General features: G+C 34.9%; 1 protein-coding gene across 1 annotated transcript in view; it reads left to right on the forward strand.

The window, feature by feature from the left end:
• Positions 1-14,618, forward strand: part of ADGRB3 (adhesion G protein-coupled receptor B3) — a 447,155-nt gene that overhangs the window by 220,201 nt on the left and 212,336 nt on the right. The window contains exons 10-11 of the mRNA XM_058835068.1: positions 3,581-3,649; positions 8,149-8,257. Of these exons, the coding sequence (XP_058691051.1) occupies positions 3,581-3,649; positions 8,149-8,257 (178 nt within the window). The remainder of the gene's footprint in view (positions 1-3,580; positions 3,650-8,148; positions 8,258-14,618) is intronic.

The raw sequence follows: 14,618 nt of genomic DNA on the forward strand, positions 1-14,618 counted from the left end.
TTTTGGAATACTATTCAGAACTGGTCTAAAAGTACTTGAATTTCCTTCTAAGGACAGAATGGCAAGAAAGTAACTACATTTCAGGACAGAATGGCAAAGCAACTTGTACAATCCCCTGATGCAGCAAACAACAGGAAGAAAGGTTTTTACCCAAAGAAGTTAAAGCAATATAATACCTTTTATATTAGCCACAGGGACCATTGCTGTGAGTCAGGGTTTACCAGGATTGTCCAATCCTTTTTCACTTCACCTTCCCCCTCCTACACACATTCACTATGCTGAAGTCCAAAAGTGGAGGTGACTTAAGGCTATCCATTAATTCCTCCTAGGGAGGGATTCTTCTCTAGCTGTATAAAAGGATTTATGACAGCTTTATGCCTGCAGAGAGGGTCAAAGAATTTGGACTGGAACAGAGGACTGCAGCCATTGTATTACAGAAGAAAAAATTGAAAGGAAGGAAATTAAATTAGGAAAATGTATCTGTCCATTCCCAGCTGTAACTGGCATGTTCATCAAAAGAGCTGGGCAAAAATAAAGGACTTCAAAATTTGGTTCTGACTGTCCCAACATTTTCTGTAGTGACCAGTTCAGTAATATGTAAGCCCAGCTATGAAAGAAAGAATCTTGGTTCTACAGGAAGGTCCGATGTTTACTACAGTAATACCCTCAGATCCCATCCATAGTGCTTCTAGAATTTAGCCTTCACACCTGTCAATCATTTTACTAAAGGAAAATGCTGTTTCTTTCATGATTAATACAATAAACAAGAGAGTAGTCAAAGTAGGACAAAGATTTTTTTAACTCTTCTTCCCCTGTCACGTTTTTGAAGTGCATCTCATCTGTTCATTATTGAAGCAGATCCATTTGATCATCTCTGTTTAATTCACAAAGCACTGGTATTGCGTTGAAAAATCGTTTTATGTGAAAAATGTGCAGACATGTCACCCTCCAGTGCTACCATAAATATGGCGCCAACCAGGGTTAGAAACAGAGAAAAAAAAATCTCAAGAAGAAATATATTCTTATTATTTATAAGTTCATATACCTAAATTGTACTTTATTGGCAAGTGCAAAAATACATATTAGATAAATTATTGCTCATCTTTTTTTTTTTTTGCTTGAGTCTAGCATTATTAAGAAACTTTTCCATATATATTTCTGTCAGTTATTTGTAATTTTAATGCTTTTTGTAACTAAAATAAATATGAAATTTAACTAATACATAACATCATTAGCAAACCCATGTAATATATCATCTGCAAGAAACATTTTAAAGTCCTGAGTGCTCTTCATGCAATCTAGGTGACTCTCAGATAGATCTCATTACACAAACATGGATACTTTTGCAATTAAGGCTTAGACTGCAGGGAAATCAGTGTCTGCAATGTAGTGCAAAACTACCTTCAAAACAGCTCTCTAGTATGATAAATTATCCCACACTGAGTTCTGTCCTGCTTCAGCTAGACTGCTACTGATGCCCTGATGAATTATAGTTAAAATTTCCATCCATTATTATATAGTTAAAATATCCATACAATATTGCACTGGAAGAGTTGAGAACTACCATGCTTCGAAGTGTTTTTCCTCAGGCAGAATCTTCATAAGGCCAACTTCTACCTAGTAAAAGTCTTCACCACAGTTGTGATTACAGTGCTGTGAAACTGGCATGCTTTGACCAATTGTCCTGGGGACACCAATATTGTTTATCTCACTTGGAGGACCAGTGAAGATGTACATTTTTCATAGCTGAAGTTGGATTTACAGAATTGTGATTTGCCAACCTGGTTAAATTGGTAAATCCTTTGCAAGAAATACCAAATATAACTCCTTGCATTGTGCTTTATTTTGCTATGGAATGTCTGAAGGGGATGAAATTTATTCCAGGTATATAAGCAGTATGTAACTATATCTAGTCTTATTTTCAACTTGACTGGAAGTTCTTTAGTATTGCTGAAAATTAGATCAAACCATGAAAATATTTTTCTTTTATGTCCTATCATTAATTCCTATCTAGTCCAGATGCTTACAATTTTCATAGGAGCTTGCTGAGCTGTTTTGTTTCTTTTCATGAAGTTTGTTGTGTTACTGAAGCTTATGGATATTTTGCCAGTGATCTTAGTGAGAGAAGAGTTGTATCCTCATTAATGAACAGGATTATTTTTTTGAAGTTCAGCAAAATGTCAGTCATCTCTAGAGTAAATCTGATCAAGTTAAAGAAATTTTTATCCACGTGAATTTTCTAGTTGGCATAGTTAACTTCCTAATGATTAGGCAAAGATAGATCCTCTTGCTTGTCAGGTGCTTAGTGTTGGGATCAGGTTAGACTGGTAAAATCTTTTTCACAAGTTTTCTTCAGTTTTGCATCTTAAAATGTTATACTTATGTAGTTGTGAAATACCTAAAATGTCTGTGATATCCCAATTTTGAAATTAATGTCTTTTCAAGCATACCCACAATAGACAAATGTTGGAAGTTTTTCCTTTCTAGTTTCAGTCGTTGTGCAGTTGAATTCTCTATACTTTCATTAATAGTGAGTTAAAGTTGCTTCTTATTTAAACCTCATTTAAGTCCTGTACCCCAAAATGGTTAAAAAGTAAGTGCAGGTGAGGTAATGACCAGTAATCTGAGTTCCAGCAGGGTCACATTGTTGGTATTCCAGTTAAAGATTTTTAGAAATTTTGGGGAACTTAATTGCACTATTCAGATAAAGTTACTGGAAACTACATGTATCTTTTATGAAGGAACAGATAAATTGGCAGGCTGTAGACAAAACTGACATTCTGCACAAAATGTGATACAGAGATGAGAACAGACTGCACAAATTCTTAGCTTTTAAGGATGAAAAAGTTTGGAATACAGATTGCTAGAGAGCAGACAAATTTAGAAAGGAAATTTCTACACAAACATTTGGAGAAAAGTGATTTTTTAAATGCATGATTTGTATCTAACTGTCCTGCTTTATTTTTTTCTTTATACTTAAATGAGTAGGAGAATCAGAAAAAGAAATTAACAGCTTAAGGTCAAAAAACCAGAAACTGCTTATTCTTTTTATGTTGAAATTTCCAAAAGGGTAGTGGCAAGTGTGACATATAAAAGTAAAAAGCATCTGATTTTAAACAGTATTGAGCAATGAAATGCCATTGAATGCCCTATGTATGGTTATTAAGGATCATTTTTTCATTTTGAATAGAAGCTAAAGACCCGAGACTGGTGCTTTCTTAAATGGACTTTGGTTTTTTGAAAAATCTATAGTAGTCTAGTTTCTGGAGTGAGAGCAATTTGCGAATAGAACACCATACACTTAGAAGTTTAGCAAGTTTAAAACGGTTCTTGTTTCATATGAAGTGGTACTACGGAACCTGATTATATACGCAAAAATTAAAAATTTACCATAAAATATGTGCCCTCTTATCAGTCTAATGTATTATTTTGCTATGTCATGTCTTCCACTGACAGAAAATAGGCTGCAGAACTGCATCTGTAGTGGAGAAAAGAAAGCTTTCTTAATGTCATATTAGGATGTGATAGTTCATATTTTTTAAATTATTTTACTTAGTCTTTTATTTAATTGATTTTTCAGAACTTCTTTCAAATCATAAGTAATCTCTTAGATGAAGAAAACAAAGAGAAATGGGAAGATGCGCAACAGGTAAGATTTGAAAAAAATTTAATATATGGTTTCAGAAATTAGGTTAAAAATGCAGCCTGCTGTAGCTGAAATGAAATCATAATTGAGAGAACATTTGGGGGAAAAAAGATCCTTTTCAGAAAGGAGCAATTCCAGGACCAACTGGCTAATTCCTTATATTTAAACGATACTTAGAATATAAGTTGCTTCTCTTGATTAAAACAGATTATTAACATTCCATAGGATTATTCACTATGTCTTTGCTTTGGAAATTGTAATGAAGCATAAAAAGAAAAAGATGAAAAATGCTACTGAGGGCTAGCGCAGTGCTGCTTTTATTAAACTCAACATGTCAGACCTCACCCAAAGACTTCATAAAACACCCCTAAACAACTTACAGAAATGCAAACAATAGACCTTTCATATCCTTAAGGCTGTGTTTAGAAGAACAGTTGTGATTCTCAGGACTGACATATTTCTGGACTAGGATATGATGATAACACTCTATAAAATAGAAAAGTCTAGCAAAAATCATGAATGTATGATAAAAGAGTTTAAAATTCAAATAAACCCCTTTTTGTTTGGCTTGGATATGAGAACTTCCTACATGTTTATACTAAGAAGGTACTGGACAATGTTAAGATTTGTGTTCATTAATATGACCATAATACTTTAAATACTTCAAATTTATTCAGGTACAAATAACACTGACAATGGGGATGAACATCATTATGTAAAGAGGAAAAATTTTGGGGATGCTCAAAGGCAGGGAAACATTTATTTATGAAGAATAATTAAACAAAGCAAGATATTTCAGTATGGAAGAGAGTCAAGTGTACTTATTTTCAATAGAAGCTTTTAAAATCAGGAGTGGTTTGCAGAATGTACTGCAGGAATCCTTAATCTTTTCACTTGTGCTTTTTGTAAAATAACTAAAGGACATCAAATAGTGGCAGATTCAGAATGACTACAGGAGATACTTACTCTGTAGAAGGCTACCTTGCAGAACTTCTTGCAACTGAAAGGACACACGTTAAAAAGGTTAATAAGCAAATTTATGAAAGAAAAAACATGGCTTTGCTTAAGGGAGTCTTTTGGCAAAAAAAACTGCTAAAGGATGGGCAAGACTTTCCAAGCAAGTATCACTGTATTCCTGACCCTTTATACTCTTCCTTAGACATCAGCTTTTTGCCACTGTCAAAGGCAAGATAGATCTTTGCTCTAATCTTGAGCAGTCATTGTGATTTTGTTATAGATAATTGAAATTTGTTCACTTTTTATGTCATTCTTAATAAATTACAAGGTGCTTTTAAAGATCTTGGAAGCTATTTACCCTTAGTTCTGTAAGTTCATGTTTAAAATATCACAGAGAAAGTGAAGATCAGGACTTTTCACTACTAATTCAAATCTTGCAGCAGGGACATGACACTGTAGCTGACCCAATAAAATTCAGCTGGGAATCATGTTTTTTCTTTTGCTGTTTTTCTGTTCCTCTGTATAAGAGCCAAATACAAAAATAGACAAAGTGTGTCATTTTCTGTAGTGGTGATGGATGGAAGCAGCAAAATCACATACATGTGGGCAGTTTCTATAAACAACACCAAGATAAGGAAACCAATATTAAGCAATTATTTTAGTCCCACTCATAAACAGACGTGATACAACTCCTATGTTATCGACCTTGTCTTCTATATCTATCTTGCCTGCTTACCCATTCCATGTCAGCCATCTGACCCCAGAGATTTGGGGATGACAGCACCTAAGAATAAATTCTGAGAATGTGGAGACAAAGAGGAAATAGTACATCTCCAGTTCCCTCTTTTAATTTCTGCTCATAGAAGGAGTGGTGTTGAAAAACAGAGAGGGAACAAGTTATTTCTACTTTTCCATAACTCCTTCTCTCTGCCTGGTAAATCATTGTCTCACAGACCTAGGTACAGCAGAAACCCAACGAAACCAAGATGAGCTGAACACAGTAGTGGGGCCATAGGTTCCCAGTTGCAAAAGCTAGGAGATTCACTAAATCTTAGACCACTAAGATATGACCTCCCCAAAAACCAATGGCACTGGTCTTCTTCTTCTTGTTCTTCTTGTGCAATTACATAAGTAGGCTCAAAGAAACTTTGGGAGCAAGTAGCTCTTCATAACAGCTTGGAGGAGTGTGCAGGCACTAATGAATAAAGATGATCCTGTTTCTGGTTCAACCACTTGGCTTAAATTTCTGTAATAAAACATTGTAAACCTAGGTGCAGTGTAACCCACCTTTTTGCCAGTTTGCATAGTTTTCTTAATCTCCACAGCTACTGTTAGCATAGATCTCTTAGCCTGTTTTCTAGATTCTTTGCTGGAAAGAAGATCTTACTCACTGTCAGCAAATTGCTGACTTTCAATCAAGTATACAGCTGCAATGCCTCAGCACATCTGTTTTTCTAGCTGAAACACCAACAGTTGATAACCATTAATTACAGGTTATATAGCATTCAGATAAGCAGCACTCACTTTAATACTTGCCTTTTTTTAAGAGCTGATGTTAAGCACTGCACACAGGAAGCCATTTCAATCCACAATGTGTAAGTTTATACTGGAGTTTCAAAACATGGGAGCTATTCTGCATGTTCTTCATCAAGATCTGTGGGCATCCTATTGATTAACCAGTACTTCAGATACATAAATCATGGAGTACCTGCTCAACTGAGTGCTCATCAGTTTATTACTATACAATTTTATATGCAAGAATGAGGGTTTAAAAAAAATCTCACTGCAATTTTTCCTTAGTACAGTCTGAAAGTGTGTGTGCTTTGAATTAGATGGATGCAAAAACCATACTTACTACCTCAGAAATTCATCATTAGGAAAATGGACATTAAGTCTCTGTCACCTGAAGCAGCATTTGCAACCTGTTAGGATCATAATTGTCACAACAAATTCTTCTTCAAAACAGCAATGTTGCCTTACCTTTTATTTACTTTTTTTAGAAAAAGATCCATGTAGAAAACAAAGCACCTTGTGAAATTCTCTATCCTGAAGCAAGCGACTATGGATCTAGATATATACAGAGCAAGATGAAGGTGTAGTGCAGCATGCTGGAATTTATAGTCTCTGTAGGCTTTTTTTAGAGTCTGTAGTCCCAGTAGTGGAAAGAATGGGTTGAATATTGCTTATAAAGTGAAATTTGGACATTTCACTGATATGAACAAAAAAGCACCATGAACAGGTCATCCATTATTTTTCTATTGCAAGATACTACTGAAAATTGTTTTGTTCATAACAGGCAATAAAAAAATGATTTTTTTTTATGTCTGTGATATGAACAGAACTTTTAGTCTTATTAATAACATGATTTCTAATGCTGTTCTGTTGTTGAATCATTATTGTTAAATATTAAAGAAAAGGGTTTTCTTAGTAGCTCATAACTTTAGAAATAAATTATATTTCTTGGAAACTTGTTTTTGTCATTTTAAAAGCCAAATTGAAAAGCTACATTAGCAATGCCAAGGCTACTGCAATTTATTTTAGTTTACTCTGTCCAGTTCTGGGGTCCTAAGTACAAGACACAAAGGAATGGAATGAGCTCAGAAAAATTCCATGAGGTTGTTCAGTGGATTAGAGCATTAGATATGCAAGGATTGGCTGAAATAGCTGACACTATTTTGCTTGGAAACATGACAATATTAAAAGTTCCTGAAAGGGATAAAGAGTAAAGAAGACTTAGCCAAGTCTCAGTGGTGTCCATTGATAGAATAAAAAACAAGGGGCAAAAATTAAAATAAAGAAAATGCCATTCATGTATAAGAATGACTGTTTGGCTGTGCGAGTGATTGCTAGAAAACGTTGCACAGACAAGCTCTTGGGTCATCTTCCTGGGAATATTCAGAATCCAGCTGGATGTGTTCCTGGGAAACTTGCTAGAGCTGATCTTACTTTGCACAGGGGGTTGAACTAGATGATTTCCACTGTCCCCTTCTAACCTCTGATATTCTATGATTCTACTATTCCATATCAGCAATGAAATAGTAAATATTTAACTTATACATTGATTAATGTAACAAAGATTATCATACTGGTTAGGCCACAGTAAGATTTGCATTACTGTTTGTATCAGTAGTTCTGAAGTTACTGAAGATATCTTCAGAGGAAGGAATAATACTTTAATTAGAGTTGTTCTGTAATATGAAATGCTTTAACCATTAATGAAAGTAATGGCCACAAAGTTTTTGATAAGTGCAGTGACTGAGCAGGAAAATTTTCCACAGTTCCAGTGCACATAATTTGATTTCACATAAATTTCACATAAAATGATTTCACATAACTTTATAGAAAGTAGTGTCTGTTTACATGAGGATTTAATAGCAAAATGGTTATTTTACAGTAACAGAAACTGTTTAGTCTTGAAACATGGGAAGAGCTGTTTGACTGTTACATCTCAATTTGCTTTTGATGGCATTTGGATTTTATTTGAATTTGAGACTGTAGACATTTTGATATTATAGTAAATGTCATGTCTGACTTTCCTTTGTTAGATCTATCCAGGCTCAGTGGAGTTAATGCAGGTGATTGAAGATTTTATACACATTGTTGGAATGGGAATGATGGACTTTCAGAATTCATACCTAATGACTGGAAATGTAGGTAAGAAATAGTAATTTCTTCTATCAAATTTATGACCTATTGAAAATCAGAAGTTCCAAGTATGTACTGTGGAGTTGATGCTTCTATCACAATCCAGATTGGGCTGCTTCTCCTCCTCCAGATTATCTGTTGCATGGTTATCCCCTCTCTGGTTTAGCACATGCAGAATGTCTTACATGTTGGATTTCTTCGTAATCATATCTCAAGATCTAAATGCAAAGTTTCAAAGTTTTAGTATCAAAATTAAGAAAATACTCACCTGAATACTATGAACTGTAGGTACATGTTAAAGTGTTTCCAGGATACATAGTGTTTCAAATGCTAATTTATAAAATTGTGCTAATTAAGATAATATTTATATACTTAATAGCTTAAGAAGCATTCATTTTGTTGACATTACCTTTCAATATTCGATTCTCCCAATGAACAGTCTTTGTACGTGTTATGGTGCGATAATAATCACCATAGGTAATGATAATTTTGAAAAATGTACAGTTGTTGCCAAAATAATTAAAATCTAGAATTTCTTATGTGAATTTTTCTATGCGTAGCAGCTTCAAAATTTTATTCAGATTTATTTTGCAAATTTTGTTTTTGCCACTGGAGAGTTGCCAGGTAATAGTCATAGAATAAGAAATACAAAATATAAAAATGCCTGGCAACTCAATTACATTTATTAGTAGTCATAAATGAGCTGCAATATGAAAGCATTTTTTAAAACATTGAAAAAAATTAGTTTAAAAAGTTATTCTCTAATCATTTTGTCTTTGTTTAGTACCTTTGTTATTCAATTAACTTGCTATAGCTGCATTTTTATAGTGCCAGGAAAGTTTCAGGAAGTTGTATGTAAGGACTATATCCAAAATATGTGTTTGTCTGATAGCAAAACTTCAGGTGTCAATACATTTTTTCAGATTTTTAAGTTAGCATCTTACTACATATACCTGTCAGTCAGTTCTTCAGCAAGATATTATAATAAGAAAATATGGTAATTTTGAAATTAATTGGTGGAATAGAGCAGTGAAAATGTTGGATTGTCCCTATTGAATATTTAGCTTGCTGCTCTACAATAATAAATATTTATTATTGTTCTCCAGTTCATATTACAGAGTGACAAGACTGTAAACACAAGACCCTATAAGGCACAACCTTGTACTGGAGACATGTCAAAGAGCTCCCCAAAAAAAACTCTGGCAGTCTTAAAATGTTTAAAACATTGCAGTACAGTTTTAACCAGTGATTTATTATTTTTATGGTACTACTGTTTGCACTGTAATACCACTTAAAGCTTAAAGTTGTCAGTCCTTCATTATACTAGACCCTGAACAAATTTATAAAGGAAAGTATTTTTTCTGAAATGTTAGTTCCATGACATTTTTCTGACAAAATAAAAAGATGAGCTTGTTTAAAGAGCACAGTCCATGCTGCCTTGCACATTGTAGTACATTCTAATCTGTTTGTCCTCTGAAAAATGTGAAAAAAACATCAAACAGGAAAATGCATTCAAATTAAGGAGCTACCTTCAAATAATCTGTGTCTCTACATATTCATGGCTTCACATGGGAAATAGCAACAACATTCCATTTGAATCAGAAACTGTACTGCGCATTGGTTGGTTTAACTAACTGCAGAATCTTTACAGTCTTTCTTTTGATTATCTTCCTCTTCCCACATATAAGATATTTTTAGGCATTCAGGAGGTCTGTTCTTAACTATAAAACCATCAAAGGAATAGAAAAAAAGTGAGAAATGAATGATGAAAACTGAAAATTAATTTATAGGTTTAATCTGACTACCTAGCTATATGCCTTGATATACTGGCATGAGTTTATCCTCCTTAGGCTCAGTCAGCCATCAAAAAAGGATGGGGTCACTGTGGTGCAAATAATTGATCAGAATACTTGAGCTCAGGTGACATGCTGAGATGGGGACAGAAGGCTGTTATCAGCAAGGATTAATTTCTTATTTTCACAAACAAGAAAGGAATGTATCTGGAATAATTCCATTTTAGTGTAGTTGTCCTCAGGGTATTGGCATAACTGTCTGACTACCTATGTACTTGTGTTTCAGGGAATATTTATGTTGATCTCGACTGAAAGGAATAAACTATGCAGTTTTTGACTGGTCAGCAATAATTATTCTGTACCAACAAGGGCTTATAAATGTGTGAAGTCTTACTTATAAAAATATTCTTTTAAGTTGATAAACACTTTTAATGCAGGAAGCAGATATTGTGCATAAATGAGACTGAAATTTTACCTATATTCATCTTTAAACAGAAAAATCCAATAGCTCAAAGATTAAAATAATAGAAGAGTTTGGGTTAGAAGATACATTTTCAACTCACTCTGGTTTCTCAGAGCCCCATCCCATCTAACCCTGGATGTTTCCAGGGATGGGGTGTCTTTACTACCTCTCTGGGAAACCTGTTTCAGTATTTACTCACCCTTATTGTAAAAATCCTTTTCCTTATATCTAGTCTATATTTATTCTGTTTAGGTTAAAACCATCACCCCTTGCCCTATTGCAACAGTCCATGCTAAAAAGTTTGTTCATCTTTCTTTTTGGCCCCCTTTAGATAGTGAAAGGCTGCAGTAAGGTTTACCTGAAGCCCTCACTTCTCCAGGCTGAAGAACCCCAACTCAGCCTGTCTTCATAGCAAAAGTACTCCAGCTCTCTGATCATTTTTCTGCCCCTCATCTGGACCCACTCAAACAGATTCATGGGGATCCCAGAGCTGGATGCAGCATAGCAGGTGTGGTCTCACCAGAGTCAAGGGGCAGGATCACCTCCCTCACCCCACTGGTCACGCTGCTTTTGATGCAGCTCAGGATACAACTGGCTTTTTGGGCTTCAAGCTCACATTGCAGCTCAGGTCTACCTTTTGATCCCCCAGTACCTCCAAGTCCTTCTCCTCAGGGCTGCTCTCAATCAGTTCATCCCTTCAATCTGTGTTGATGCCAGGGTTTGGGTAGCAGCAACCCAGGTGCACCTTGCGCTTGGACTAGTTTAACCTCTTAAGGTTCCCATGGGCCCTGTTCTTGAGCTTTTTCGGGTCCCTCTGGATGTCATTCCATCGTTCAGGTGTATCAACCACACTACCCAGATCAGTCCCTTCTAGAGACTTGCTGGGGATGCATTTGATACCTTTGTCATTGATGAAGATGTTAAACAGTACTTGTCCCAGCACAAACTCCTGAGGGACACCACTTGTCATCAGTGTCCATCAGGATACTGAGCCATGAACCACTACCCTCTGGATGTGACCAGCCAAATTCTAATCTGTCAAAAAGTCTCCCGATCAAATTCTTATCTCTCCAATTTAGAGAGAAGGATCTTGTTGGAACCATGTCAAAGGTTTTACAGAAGTCCAGAGGGCATCCGTAGCTCTTCCCTTGCCCACTGATGAAATCACTACATCACAGAAGACCACTAAGCAGATCTTGCCCAAGATGAAGCTGTGTTGCTGTCTTTAATCACCTCCCTGTCCTCCATTTGCCTCAGAATGGTTCCTAATTGTTTCTAATAGTTTCCAGGCACAGATATGAGGCTGACAGGGTCCTATTTAATTAATAATTATTTACCATATTCTTTCAACACCTTCACATACTTTAAATGCTTTTTGCTGTGTTTTCATTTTCAAATAACTTTAAAGTTCGGAATTTTTTTTCTAAATATGAATTGCATGTGAGCTAAATATGAACTATATATGAACTGCTTCTTCTTGTCAGAGGAAAAAAATACAAATTTGTTGCAAATTTCACAGTAATGCAGTAAGTTCTTGGTTTACCACTACTAATTTCAGTTTACAAGTTCCTTGCTAATTGAATGGCATTTCTAATTGAATAGTAGTTGATAAAAAATTTGAGCACCTAATTGTGTTTCACAGATTTGCCAATCCCCTGATTAGGGGGATTTTATTTTCTCTTTCTTTCAAGACACAGAAACAAGTATTTTTGGCTTAAAAAGTTACTACACAACAGCCATGCTGCAATGACTTTCCATTGCATATTCTCACTTCATGACAAATGGGAAGTGATGAAAGGTACATTAAATGTATGGTAGGCTATCATAAGCCATGTTATAATACATTTGAAAATAGCTAAGAGGACCAAAATGACAGTTGCCATGCCCCTGTTAAACTTTTCATTGTGATAGCTTTTAACACAAATTTTTCATTTCTTTGAACAAAACATCAAAGACTGGTTTCACATCCAGATAATCCAATATCTGTACTTCATTGGGTTATTGAGGAAGCTCAGTCAATTCAAATGCATTTCCATTAAAGCAGAGGCCATTTCCTATTAGCTTTCCTGTCAAGGATAGAGAATATACTATGAAAAACTTAACAAATATAAAAGCAACAATTTTCTTTGTTCATGCATGGTTGTGACAGATAGAATTTGCATTATCATTGTGCTCTGTATTATATTCCTTTAATAAATTATTAGGTGAAATAAAAGCCTCTGATAGAACATAGAAGCTTCCTTCCTCATCCTGCTGTTTTTCTTCTTCTTCCACCTCCTCCTCCTCCGGACAAGCTGAGCAGGCACACGAAAATGATAGTGTGAACAAACAGAAGCTTTTGCTATCACTCAGAGTCCCTGAATTCACTGACAGCACAGACCCACCTGCAAGGACACAACACACAGTGGGACCAAAGCTTTTAAACCATGTCATCATTCTCTCCTAACCAATAGCTTTCAGTTTTGTCTGTTTTAAAAGATGAGTTCCTGATTTTAGATTAAAGAATTAACTTTGGTTTTTAATAGCCTTTTGAATTTTCCTTTGAGCACTAAAGAACTGAGCAGATATCTCAGTGCTTTGGCTGATTGCAGTTCTCATCACAGTGAACCATTAAGAGTTTTGAAGATATGTAATAAAGGGTGGCTGAACTGCTATTAAGAAATATTCAACCTTTAACTTAAAAAGAAAATTTCTAACTGGAAGATTGGAGTGCCAGAAGCATAACTGTCTTTAAAGATACAGGGGGAATGTGGAATTGGAAATAGGGGGCAGCATTAGGGAATACATATTTTTATATCAGATTCATATTCTTTTGTAAGGGAAAATTTTCCCAATGTTGTCAAATACATTTCCTTAAGAGCAGCAGCCAAAAAAATGGGTAAAGGGCATTCAGTTGTCAAAAATCAAGCTTACAGCTCTATGATATCAATGAAAAACCAAATCATCTTCAAGAGCAATATCTTGTTATTTAGAACTGAAAGGAAAAAACAAATAAGAATTCTCAGCATGTGAAAAGCCACTTTTTGTTAATGTTCATTTTATGAATACTGATGTTTCAATGATCAGTAGTTTTATAAAATACAAAGTTACTTAGACTAGTCAAAGGCAGGAAAGATTGAAGATTTCCAGGAAATACAGCAAAATGAAAAGGAGAAGGATATACACTGGCAGATTAAATTCAGTTTTGACAGAGCATTTAAGAGGGAGTAGATCAAGCCATTTAGAGAAAATAACAGTGTTAGTGTGCAAAACTAGCAGTCTAAACAAAATACAGATTTTTTTTTTTTTAATTTTCTGTAGCTATCACTTTTTTCAATTGAGATTATATGGGCATGGATTCATTTTACTTACTCTAAGCATCAAAAACTTGCCAAAATCATGCTAAGTGTCCTTGAAAATCAAGGGAGAGTGCTGCTCAGGAGAGCAACTCATATCATCTCAGACATCTAAAATAAGAGCATGGGTTGCCCTGTGGAAGTTCTGCCACTGGCCATAAAGGCAGCCTAGTGACTAGCTCACGTTTCAATGATGCATGTCATCTAAACCAAAGAGGAGTGTTTTTTTGTGAGTCAATAAAACCTGTGAACACTGAGAGGTTCAGAACTGAATGATCATAAAAACAAAAACAACAAAAAAAAAAATCGAGAATAATAATCAAAAATTTGATTGAGAGTTGGAATTATTAGAACAGACATTTGAGAACAGATTATTAAAAGGGACAGCATGTACACAATTTAAAAGTGAATACAAAGCAAAACTAGGCTGACATCTCTGTTTAATCTTGCTCACAGGAAAAAACAAAGATTCCTAACTGTTGAAGCACATTTAATTCTGAATAAGCATGAGGCCAAGGTCATGTAAGGAACAAAATAAAAGCAAGTAAATGTATGTCTACATGATAAATGCAGCTAGCTGTAATATTATATGAAAAAGTAAGAGGTGTAAACCATATTCCCATGCATAAATCAACTTTTAGCTAACAACCTGTTATCCCTCAACTTAAAAATGGCTTCTGTGACACTGGTACTCCAATGAGTAATCTGATTTAGTATAGTAATTAACATTTCATTTAAAACTTGAAACTGAGCTGCTTACATAAGTTTTATAAACATTG

This window comes from Poecile atricapillus, chromosome 3 (assembly GCF_030490865.1).
Source record: "Poecile atricapillus isolate bPoeAtr1 chromosome 3, bPoeAtr1.hap1, whole genome shotgun sequence".
In the NCBI taxonomy this organism is placed as follows: Eukaryota; Metazoa; Chordata; class Aves; order Passeriformes; family Paridae; genus Poecile; species Poecile atricapillus.